At 44.7% G+C, this 11,678-nt stretch overlaps 1 protein-coding gene across 2 annotated transcripts in view; it reads left to right on the top strand.

Moving 5' to 3' along the window:
- LOC114624273 (HRAS-like suppressor 3) overlaps positions 1-11,308 on the top strand; it is a 36,099-nt gene extending 24,791 nt beyond the window's left edge. For both annotated transcript variants that reach the window (XM_028771163.1, XM_028771162.1), the window contains 2 exons: positions 3,247-3,515; positions 9,704-11,308. In XM_028771163.1, the coding sequence (XP_028626996.1) occupies positions 3,247-3,515; positions 9,704-9,805 (371 nt within the window). In that variant the 3' untranslated portion in view covers positions 9,806-11,308. The remainder of the gene's footprint in view (positions 1-3,246; positions 3,516-9,703) is intronic.
- Positions 11,309-11,678: the final 370 nt, after the last annotated feature.

Genomic DNA, 11,678 nt, shown 5'->3' with positions numbered 1-11,678 from the left:
GTACGGAACTGGATCCAGTGGATCACTCTGTCTAGTACGGAACTGGACACCCTCTTTAACCCTCTTTTCCTCCTTTTTTCTTAATCCTATTAATTGCACCCTGCCTCATAAATTTTTTGTCTAAATTTCTTCAACAACAGATCTAAAAGACTTCTGATCAGACTTTTAATCAGTTGCTACTACAGGAGTACTCGCTATAGAGCCAGAGGGAGGCCTGCAACACCCAATTATACCCAGACAGCAAAGATCAAATTTGCTCCAAGGACCTCAGTGTCTCCAATCAGCAGGAAGTAGGGGTCAGGAAAGGGGGTAGTGTTATTATTAGACTGACCCCTAACTGGTTATTAATAATATACAAAAAGGGGAGAATGTAGGGTAAAAGGGCCAAGGAAAAACAACATGACCCTGACTTGACCCTGAGACCAGGACCAAAGGAAAGAATTGCTCCAAGGCCAAGACCAGGACTAAGAAACAGAGTCCCACCAGTCCCTGAGCTAGACTCAAGATCAGGCCACAGAATCCCATCAATCCCTCAGCATGAAATCATACCACTCCCTCAGAATGAAATCTCACCAACCCCTGAGCTTGCTCCAGAGTCTGACCACACAATCCCACCAATCCTTAAGCTTGCCCCAAGATCACGTCATAAAAATCCCACCAATCCCCAGCTATCTTGGAAAGCTCTGCCCCACCCCCAAACTCTGTATAAAGCCTGCCTTCTCCTCAATTCCCTGCTGCTTCTAGCCTGAGCAGAGGCAGGTAGCCACCCTTCTGGCTTTTCCCTTCCCAATAAATCTCTTGTGTGAGGTTTGTTGTGCAGTGTGACTTTATGGTATTATTTGGTTCCTGAAAGCCGGATACCTTTCCCAGTAGAGCTATAACACTTGCATTGGAGAAATATTCCCTTTGCCAGAGCAAAGCTGTAACACTTTCACTGGGGAAGCCTTCTCCCTCAGAATTGTAACACAATATTTATGTTCTCTCTCTCTCTCTCTCTCTCTCTCTCTCTCTCTCTCTCCCTCTCCCTCTCCCTCTCCCTCTCCCTCTCCCTCTCCCTCTCTCTCTCTCCTCTCTCTCCTCTCTCTGAGTTAACCAGGGTCCTCTGTGTCATCATGGGTTTGGAACTATCTGATGGAACTTGGTGGGCTTGTTAGTAGGTATACAACAGAAGACAATGATTGTCTTGCCCCTAGAATCCATCAGTAGCCAATAGTTCAGGAGGAAGGGGTAGAAAGTTGTGAGTCCCTCCCCAATCCACGAGTGACTGTCAATAGGCCAAGTCTTATGTCAGGCCTGTGGTAGATAGCCATACATAGCTGTTTTCATTTTTTAAAATAATTTTAAGACAGGGTCTCATGGCTGTGTGGGTGTAGTGATGCACTCCTCTAATACCAGTACACAGGAGGGGAGGCAGAGGCAGGCAGATCTCTGTGCTGTGAGTTCAAGGCCTGGTCTACATAGAGTGTCCCAGGACAGGCAGGCCGCATGGGTCCTGTCTTAAAACAAAACAGAACAAAAGACTGGGTATCACTATATCATTCTAGATGGTCTAAAACTCCTTTTGTTAATCCCACCAAATGAGAGTAAAGACCATTACCGAAAATTCTTTGGTCAAATAAAGCAAGCCTTATTTTCTGTCAGGTAGGGCTGTCTCCATAAAGCGGGGGGAAAATACCAAAATATCATAGAACACAGGGGAAGGTGAGGTTTATGTAGCCACAAACTACAATGCTGGGGGTATCTCAAGGGTTGAGCGATTTCCAGAAGCATTTTGGTTACATAGGAACTTGGTTGAACATTTTAACATTATGTGGCAGAACATCCTATCATATCATGGTGGAGATCAGGATATAGGGTGTAGAACATGTTGAATTCCAGAAAATAGGCCAACACCTGGTCACCTGGTCAAATCCAAGTTTTATAGACAACAAAAATGAACTTAATTTTGACTTTATAACAAGATGGCTTTTAATCTTATAATGGAATCAGACTGGTTCATCACTTATGTCAACCAGGGTGGCCTTGAACTCACAAAGATCTGTCTGCCTGTCTCATGAGTTCTGGGATCATGGGAGTATATCACCATGCTGGTTTCAAATGTATTATGTTCTGGAAGAGTTCAGCCTATTCTAGAACTTCACAGAAGAGGGGTCAAATGGCCTCTGCTCTTTTCCTTCCTGCTATTGCTTGTTGCTGTGCCAATGTTATATTTAAAGATTGGTCCTGTCCTTGTTACTGGAGTGCTGTTGTTGCTCCTGGCAGGGAACCAATCTGGTGATGCTCTCTGGGTTTCTGGGTTTACTTCTTGGGTTCATAGCTCCTTTCCAGCCATCATACCCAGTACATTCTCATTCCCCGTGGTATGGGTGATTGGGTTAGGATGCCCTGGCTCTATGATAGTCAGCTGACCTTCACTGTCCTAGCCTAGTTATAGAGAACTCAAGTTCCTCTTCTAGTCACTTCAGTGTTGTGTCTTCTTACATGTGAATCTTGGCCAGGGCTGCCACTGCATGATCTCTAGGGGAACAGCTAAAGAATGTTGGCCTCTTTTTTCTGGAAGGAAGACCAGCCTCTCTCCCAAGGTCATCGGCCTGGTGAGGTCAAGGAATTACCCAGATGGAATCAATAGTTAGATACTCTTTCCCCAGAAAGATGAGAGAGCTCCTTGCACATATTTGCAGAGTTAAGAAATACAGTACAGAAGACTAGCTTCTTCTGGTTAAAGAAACACTCTAATAGCCAGTGGTGGTGGTGTATGCCTATCCATCATCCCAGTTGCCAGGGTGGTAGTGTATCCCTGTCACCTGGTAGCCAGAGATGGGGGTGCATGCTTGACATCCCATAGCCAGGGGTGGTAGTGTATGCCCATCATCCCAGCATATGGACTGCAGAGGCAGGACTGTTGAGAGTTTGACATCAGGGTGGACTACATAGTAATTTCCAGATGAGATCATCTGGGATTACAGAGTGAAGCCCTGTCTCATCCCTCACCTGACCACCACCCTTGCCACCGTGACTACCACTAAAACATCACAGTAAATCATGGCACTTTACTAGTCTCCATCTTGATAAAGGATTCAAGGACCACAAGAACCTTTCTCAAAGCCACACTGTGCATGTCTCACCTGTTTCTATCTTGCTCATCCCTTGTGGATGGTGTTAAGCCTAGATGCCCAGCTGTGGGCTAGCACTGAATCCCTGTGACCCTTCCCAGGATCAACTCCTCTGTTCTTTGTGGCTCCACAGGTGAAATTGCAGGAGCTGGGGCAGCCAGCATCATGTCTGCTTTGACCGACAAGGCCATAGTGAAGAAAGAACTGCTGTGCGATGTGGCAGGAAAGGACAAGTACCAGATCAATAACAAACATGACAAGGAATACACCCCACTGCCTCTAAACAAGATCATCCAGCAGGCTGAGAAACTGGTAGGGCAGGAGGTGCTCTACAGGCTGACCAGTGAGAACTGTGAGCACTTTGTGAATGAACTACGTTACGGAGTTCCTCGGAGTGATCAGGTATGTCCTCAGTCCCCTGCACCCGACCTTAGGTACCAGGTCATTTTCCCAACTGCCAGTGGCTGGACCTGAGTGTGGCTGGAGACAGAATTACAAACAGGTTATAATAGTCTAAGTATATGCTTCTTATCTCTAAGAGTGACACACTCAAAGGCGGGCAGCGGTGAGGCAGGTGAGACAGCAGGTCAGACTCCCTTCCTTTTCAGTGCTAGGGATTGAACCCAGCACAGGTCATGATCATTGCACCCCTGTGAAGAAGATCCTAGAGTCTTGGAGACAAGCTCTGTAAGCCCCACTTTGTAGATGAGGAATAATAAACTTCCAGAACTCAAGCCGTCCGGCTATGGCCATTCATGCCAGCCAACAAATCCTTTTGAACCTTGAGACCTGTGCCGTGTTTTTCTGGCTGTCAGATGTAGTTGTGTTGGTGAGAGGCAATGAGGAAGTTTGATGTTCAGGTTCATTTATCCAACCTCTCTTAGCAGGCTGCAGATAGCACTGTCCTCATCCTAGAGGTGGTCCTGCCGTTTTCCCACTTTCTTTTCTGAGTCAGGGTCTCTGGGTAGCTCAGGCTGGTCTGGCCTTAAATCCTTAGCCTTCTTGCTTTAGCTTTCCCAGTGCTGGGATCCCAGGCAAGTGCTACCACACTTGCTCAACTTTGCACGGGTGAGAGGTTAAGATGTGTAATTATTCACATCAGTGTTTTGAAATCCTTTCTCTTTTTCCTTGGCTAATGTGGTGATGGACAACAGGAACTCCCTTATTTTTCAGTGCTAGGGATTAAACTCAGGGTCTTGCCTTTTATAGGTAGGTGCTCTACCACTGAGCTAACCATTCTGTTTCCAGCCCTTTGGGCCCTGTCTTTACCAGCTATGTGGTCTTTAAGGATGTATTCCGTCAGGTCCCCCCTCCACTTGATGAGAACTGATCTTGGAGGATTTCATGTGAACTAGAGAGAAGTAGTCTTATTTATTATTTATTTATTTATTTATTTATTTATTTATTTATTTATTTTTATATCCCATTTGCTGCCCTCCTACTCCCTCTCACAGAGTTCCTTCCCCAAACCCTCCCCTTCTTTTCTGAGAGGGTGGTACCCTCCCTAGATATCCCTTCACCCTGGTACACCAAGTCTCTACAGAGTTGGGCACTTGAGAAGAGTATTCTTAGGAGTCTCACGGGGCTGACTCAGAAAATGAAGCTGATAGACAGACTTCCAAAGCTTGCTCTTCTTCCTGCATTCCCCCGGGGCTTTGGGTGCTGGCCTCTCTGGGCCACTGTGACTTAGATGGGTAGACATTTGCTGACAGGGACAGTTTCAACTTCATTTTAAACTGCTTGCATTGACTGTTGTTTGGTTGTTTGGTCACTCTTCCCTACAGTGAGACATTAGGTATCTTCCAATGGGCAGCATCTGGTTTCTTTCCTCCATTAGCTGAATACTGCTCATCAGCTATGTACTATATCCTTGTCAAGGGCAGTGAACATAGAGGAGCAGCAAGCACATTTCTAACTAAGCAGGTGAGGAAGGCCATATTGCTGGTGTTTGCTGAGCACTCCCAAGGGTCTGAGCCACAGTCTGGCTTTAGTGAGTATAGAACAGCCACTCTGAGGAAGGAAGCAGGCAGGGTATGAGATGAATATCATTAGTTCCTGGTTCCTGGGTGACTGCATTAATGATGGTGGCATACTTTTAGTTCCAGCACTCTGGAGACAGAGTTTAAACTGGTGTACAGAGAGGTCCAGGATAGCCAGGGCTACACAGAGAAACCTTGTCTTGAACAAACAAACAAACAAACGATAGAAAATGAGTACTCAGAAAGTCTATTTGCATAAGGCTCAAGATCCTGGATTCAATGTCCAGCAACCCTACAATAGTCGTATTCGATGCTTTTTCAGCAAGCTGCAAGTTAAGGAGGGAAATTTATTTTGGCTGATGATTGGCGGCTACCATTCATCACAGCGGAAGAAGGTGTGGTGGTGGGAGGTACTTGCTGGGATAGTGGCAGGTCAGGAAGTGGAGGAAGGAGAATGCTGGTGAACAGCTTCTTTTCTTCAGGACCTAGCTAATGCAGTGGTGCTGTTCACATTGGGGCAATCTCACCATGTTAATTCTCCCTTGACAAGCACTCCAGCCACACTCAGAGATGTGCCTCATGAGTGCCTTAGGCATTTCTTAGTCTGAAATCAATCATAATAACAGTTCACTAAGCAATGTTGCCTCTAAAAAGATCTTTTAGGTGTGAAATGTTATCTACACATAGCACGATGCAACAATAAACAGCATTATAATTCCTGCTCATGTGGCCCTCTGTCAGTGGCCTCTGAGCTCCTTAATCACTAAAGGGAACTTAGGCGTGTTTACAGGGATAGAAATTACCGAAACAAAGTGATTTTTGGCAAAAATCAGGTTCAAACATTTGGCAGATAACAGTAAAACAACAATATCAACAACAACAACAACAACAACAAAACCCACAGACTATGTGAATAACAGTAACTTTGGTCTGTGAAAGTATTCGTTTAGCAACCAGAAATAGGACCTGTAGCATGATGTTGGTCTACTGTGATGTCCTTCCCCTTCAGGCAGTTTTGAACAAGTGTTAATTTTCCCTGATAAGAGTAGGGATTTTTTAACCAGCAGGCAGAACTCAGTCTACCTAAATAAAACTTCAATTTATTTGTATATAACCTGTCACCAAGCTATTATAACATGTTCTTTTTTTTGGGGGGGCGGTTTTCGAGACAGGGTTTCTCTGTGTAGCCCTGGCTGTCCTGGAACTCACTCTGTAGACCAGGCTGGCCTCGAACTCAGAAATCCGCCTGCCTCTGCCTCCCAAGTGCTGGAATTAAAGGCATGCGCCACCACTGCCCGGCTATAACATGTTCTTAAGTACATATAAAAAGTTTTATGTCTGTCTGTCTGTCTGTCTGTCTGTATGTATGTATGTATGATTTGACTGTACCATTTTCTTAGCACCACCAGGACTAACTAGATACTATATTCACATCCTAATCACTCTCTTTGTGTACAAAGTGTGACCACAAACAGTGGGGTTATTGTTGTGTCCCCTGACAAAGCGTCTTTTGTTTGAACTAGTGGTATCAGCATTTGTTCTTACATCATGGCTTTCAGAAAAGAATAAGGGTCATGTTGTTACTCCTCCATTATCTGTATTTTCCCCCTCCTGATATAGAACTCAGCAAACACTGGATAGAAATGGGGTGTCTGTATGAGTGTGTGTGTGTGTGTGTGTGTGTGTCTGTGTGTGTATTCCTGTGTGTCTGGGTGTATGTAGAGGCAAAAGGTTAACTTCCAGTGTCATTCTGTAGGCACTGTTCCTATTTTTTAAATGAACAAACAATCAAACAAACAAAGACAGTATCTCTTGCTGGCTTGGAATTTGTCAACTAGGCTGAGCGGACTGACCAGCAGCCCCAGGAAATGGGTTTTCTCATCTCCCAGCACTTGGATTACAATGCATGCCCCCATACTTGGCTTTTTATGGGGTCCTGGGGGATCAAACTCAGATTTTTGTGTTTACAAGGCAAGCACTTACTCACTGTTCCACCTCCCCAGCTCTAGATACTTAGCAAGGTAACCCCATAACACCATGGCTTGAGGCCAGCCCACAGTCAGACCTCTCTGGTTGATATTACCATTCAAACATCCATCCAAACTATGTTAACAATGAGGGAAGACAGGAGATACAGAAGATAGGCACTAGGTAAGGAGCCAATGAATGGGGTAAGGGGAAGGGTTTATTAATGTTGAGTTTCATTGTGAGATGAATCCAGTGAGCTGTTTGAGAATCACCAGTACCTACATCTTCTATTGTTTCTACTTGGCACAGTCAGATTCTCCAGAAAAGTCTTCCAGGCTTGAGTGGAGGGTGACATTCTGGGAGCAAGAGAGGGGTCTCACGCTTAGAATGCTCATAGTCACTCAGTGCCCTGTTGTGCTTATGATAGAACCTAAAATGCATGTCTAAACTTGTAGATCCTGAGAGCATCTGTTTTATTCTGTCCAGAGAACTTTCACGCCTCTACTAGGAGAGCTTTCTTTCTCAGCTTCTTTGTCCTCACTGAATTATGTTTAAAACAAATGTCCCAAGGGCTAGAGAGAGCTCAGCCATAAGAACTAGGCTCACAACAAAAACGTAATGCCTCTAATTAAAAAGAACTATCTCTGTGTGCTGGGTAGCGAACTCAGTGTCTTCCCCATGGTAGGCCATTGTTCACCCATAACTATCTCCCAGCACAAACAAATGCTGTCTTTTATTTCAGTTGGGTTTTAGGAGGGAGCGGAATTTGACAAATGTTTAGCTTTTCCCTGCACCCCTTCTTTTGCAATGTTTTTTTTTCTCTACTTCATAGGAGCACAAGTCAGGTCGTCTCACATCTGCGTTATATCACTACCGTTCCTGGTGGGATTTATTTGAGAATAGACTGATGGAAACAGGTGCAGAGACTCACAGCCAAATTAGAGCTCAGGGAATCTTGTGGAAGAGGGGAGGAAGGATTATGGGAGCCAGAGGGGTCAAGGACACCACAAGAAAACCCACAGAATGAACTAACCTGGGTCCATAGGTGCTCACAGAGACTGAACCGCAGCAGGGAACCTGCATGCGCCTGACCAAAACCCTCTACCCATGTGTTACAGTTGAGTAGCTTGGTCTTCATATGGGGCTCCTAACAGTGGGAGCAGGAACTGCCTAATCTAGCCTCAATGGGAGAGGATGAGCCTAGTCTTACTGTAACTTGATATGGTAGGGCTGATGCTATTCATGGATGGCCTCCCCTTTACTGAAGAGAAAGGGAAGAGGAGTGTGTTGAGCAAGGGAGGGTGGAGAGAAGAACTAGGAGGAGATGAAGGAGGGGAAATGGTGGTTGGGAGGTAAAATAATTAATAAATGAATGAATGAATGAATGAATGAATGAAGAGAGGTTCAGTGGCTCACACCTCACTGTAACCCCAATGCATGGTGGGTGGAAGCAGGAGGACCAGGAGTTTAAGGCCGTCTTTATTGTGCTGGTTAGTTTTGTATCAACTTGACACAAGTTAGAGTAATTTTGGAATGAGAGAAACTTAACTGAGAAAATGTCCCCATCAGATTGGTCTGTGAGCAAACCTATGGTGCGTTTTCTTGATTGATAATTGGTACAGGAAGGCCCGTTTCATGATAGGCATTAACACTCCTGGGCTGGTGGTCCCAGGTGTTAAGGAAGCAGGAGGAACAAGCCATGAGAAGCAAGCCTGTAAGCAATGTTCCTCCACGGTCTCTGCATGGAGGTTCTAGGTTCCTGCCTTGCCTTCCCTCAGTGATGGAGCATTACCTGGGAGTGTAAGATAAAATGAACCCTTTCCTCTACAAGTTGCTTTTGGTCACAGTGTTTTATCACAGCAGTAGAAGCTGTAACTAAGACACTTGGCTACATAGTGAGCTCAAGTTTGAGGCTAGTCTGGGCTGCATGCAACCTTTTCTTAAAAAATAAAAATAAGAGGAGAGCTGTGGAATAGGGGCAACTATGCTTTGACTCTGTCTGGTTTCTTGGTGGACACCAGAGTCCATATAAAGAAAGAGCTGGGTGTGGTGTCATGCCTTTAATCCTGGCATTCAGGAGGTCAAGGCAGGAGGTCTTGAGTTCAAGGTGCTACATAGCAAGATCTTGACTCCAAAAGAGAAAAACAAGCAAACAGAAAAACAACAATAAAACCCAGCCCTTTAAAGGGAACACCTCCAAGCCTGGCAGGCCAGACACTGGAACCATGGTAAGATGTGGAGGTCAGAGGTTATTTATTTATTTATGTATTTTGAGTTCTCAACTGCAATTCCTCCCTGACTTTGCACTTGCCCATTGGCTGGCCATCTTGACCATCCTGCTGTCATCCCTCTGTTCTTTCCATAGATGCCTTACAAAGATTTGTAGGCTTTAAATAGTCCCGGGCTGCATCCAGGTCACCATTTTGAGTCTGTGTCAATTCCAGGCCAGCTGGGTCTGTCCGTTCCTTTCCTCACCCCGCACCCTCCTTCCCATTGACCCTGCCAGTATTTGTTGGCTCTCCAGTTTGGCCAATGGAAGCAAAGGGGGCATGTGAGGTGCCATGAGCAGAGTGACCCTGTTCAATGAACAGCCTGTTCCCATACTTTGACACAGAGCCTGACTCACCCCCTTCTCTGTTGCAGGTCAGAGATGCTGTCAAGGCAGTAGGCTTCGCTGGAGTAGGCTTGGCAGCCTTGGGCCTCATTGGAGTCATGCTCTCAAGAAACAAGAAACAGAAGCAATGAGCTGAATGAGTATCCAGCTTTAGGGCCCTTCTTTTGCTAGAGGGTTTGGAGTTTGATTTATAGATTCTATTGCTTAATAATTAGGTTTATTTACACAACATACAATAAACCACAAAAAGGGAATTTTTATGGAGGATGCTGCAGTAGCCACCTGGTGTGGAGTCTCTGGAGGGAAGCTCAGGGCTCTGTTTTGGGTAACAGCTTTTCCTGGTTAGTCTTTTTCTTTGCTGTGGTACCCTTTGTATTGCAGAAAACAGAGTCCAGCACTGTTATCTCAAGTGAAGTGCATTGTTGTGTGTCAGATACTGTGGTTTGCTAAAGGAGACAGCCTGGCTATACAGAAATGGAAACCTCAGATAGCCAGGGATCTTGGCCTAGAACTGGATCAAATATGGCAGTTTGAGATTCAGGAGCTGGCGTTTATGGATATTCAGTGGATTGTGAAAGACAAATCCTCTGGGATTGAGCCTTTAGCTCAGTGATAAAGTACTTTCCTGGAGTACATGAGGTTTTAGGTTCGATCCCCCTAGTATAATCCCTTTCCACAGAGAAATCCAGGAAATACTTGGGTGGTCTTCTAAAGCCTTCTGATTTCCTTCTGCATTTCAGGTCTGTTCTAGTTAGGTTTCTATTGCTATGATAAAGACCTGAAACAACTTGGGGAAGGAAATGGTTTATTGGCTTACATATCCTTGGTCACAGTCCATTGAGATGAGAGAAGCTGAAAAAGTAACTCAAGGCAGGAACCGAAGCAGAAACCATGAAGGGTGCTGCATATTGGCTTGCTCTCCATGGCATACATCTTGTCCGTTGGAGCCCTGGTCAGGTTTGACATCTTGCTCTCTGACAGCTTTCTTCTGACTTATACATATCTTGCACAGAATACACATGCGCTCTCTGAGTTCCAGCACTGAGAGAATAGTTTTCTTCGGCACAGGTTCCTTAGGGTTTCATGTCAGTGCTCAATGTCCCCATACCCAAGGGGCCCAGACTCAAGTTCAAAGGGCAGGAATCTTGATGCTCCCACCCCCACAGTGTGGCACAAGGTGAAGGGGACACACAATATTCATAATATTTAGATAATAATAATTTATTACCTAAACTAATAATGGGTGGGACAAGGAAAAGAACAAGAAAAAACAAACACAAGAGAACTAAACAAAAACTTCACTGTCAAATGAGGAAAAGCAATCCAGGGCCATAGAGAGGGCTCAGAAAGGAGAGGGGCTTGCTGCCAATTCTGTTGACCCAAGTTTGATCCATGGGATGCATACAGTGGAAGGAGCAAGCCAACTCCCAGACGTCGTCTCCTGAGCTTCACTTGTGGTGCACACATGTCTGCATGCAATACATAAGCAAATGCGATAAAAAATTAAAAAACAGACTTTAAGGCAAAAATGATTTACTACACAGAGATTGTTTGTAGTACATGATTGTACAAAATGACTGCTGCACAGAGAGAATAAAATAGTCTTGATTAAAGTTTCAACTCAATTAAGTATATACTAATTCTAAGTTCATTTGCATTTAATAGTCTCAAAGTAGATCATGAATTCTTGGTCACTAAACTGACAATTTACCGTTGTAGTGGGAGATCAAAGTGCTATGGGATCTGCTTAGATCCAACACAACTCAAACACTAGGTCAATGCAAATGACAAAGATTTATTGTAATCAAGTTGCTACTGATGGATCAGGGCTACAGAACAGACTTGGGAGCTGAGCTGTGACCTCAAGTCAGAAAGTTACAGAGCTTTAAAGCTTGGAAACCACAAACATCTGTGCCAAGTTACAGTCACATTTTCCCTCCAATCAGGATTTAGGGACAGGGTATTTCCTTTTTTTTTTTTTTTTTTTTTTTGAGACAGGGTTTT

Source organism: Grammomys surdaster, unplaced genomic scaffold (assembly GCF_004785775.1).
Source record: "Grammomys surdaster isolate TR1022 unplaced genomic scaffold, NIH_TR_1.0 205, whole genome shotgun sequence".
NCBI lineage: Eukaryota > Metazoa > Chordata > Mammalia > Rodentia > Muridae > Grammomys > Grammomys surdaster.
The sequence above is the reverse complement of the archived record's forward strand: the minus strand, read 5'-3'. Positions and strand labels throughout refer to the sequence as shown.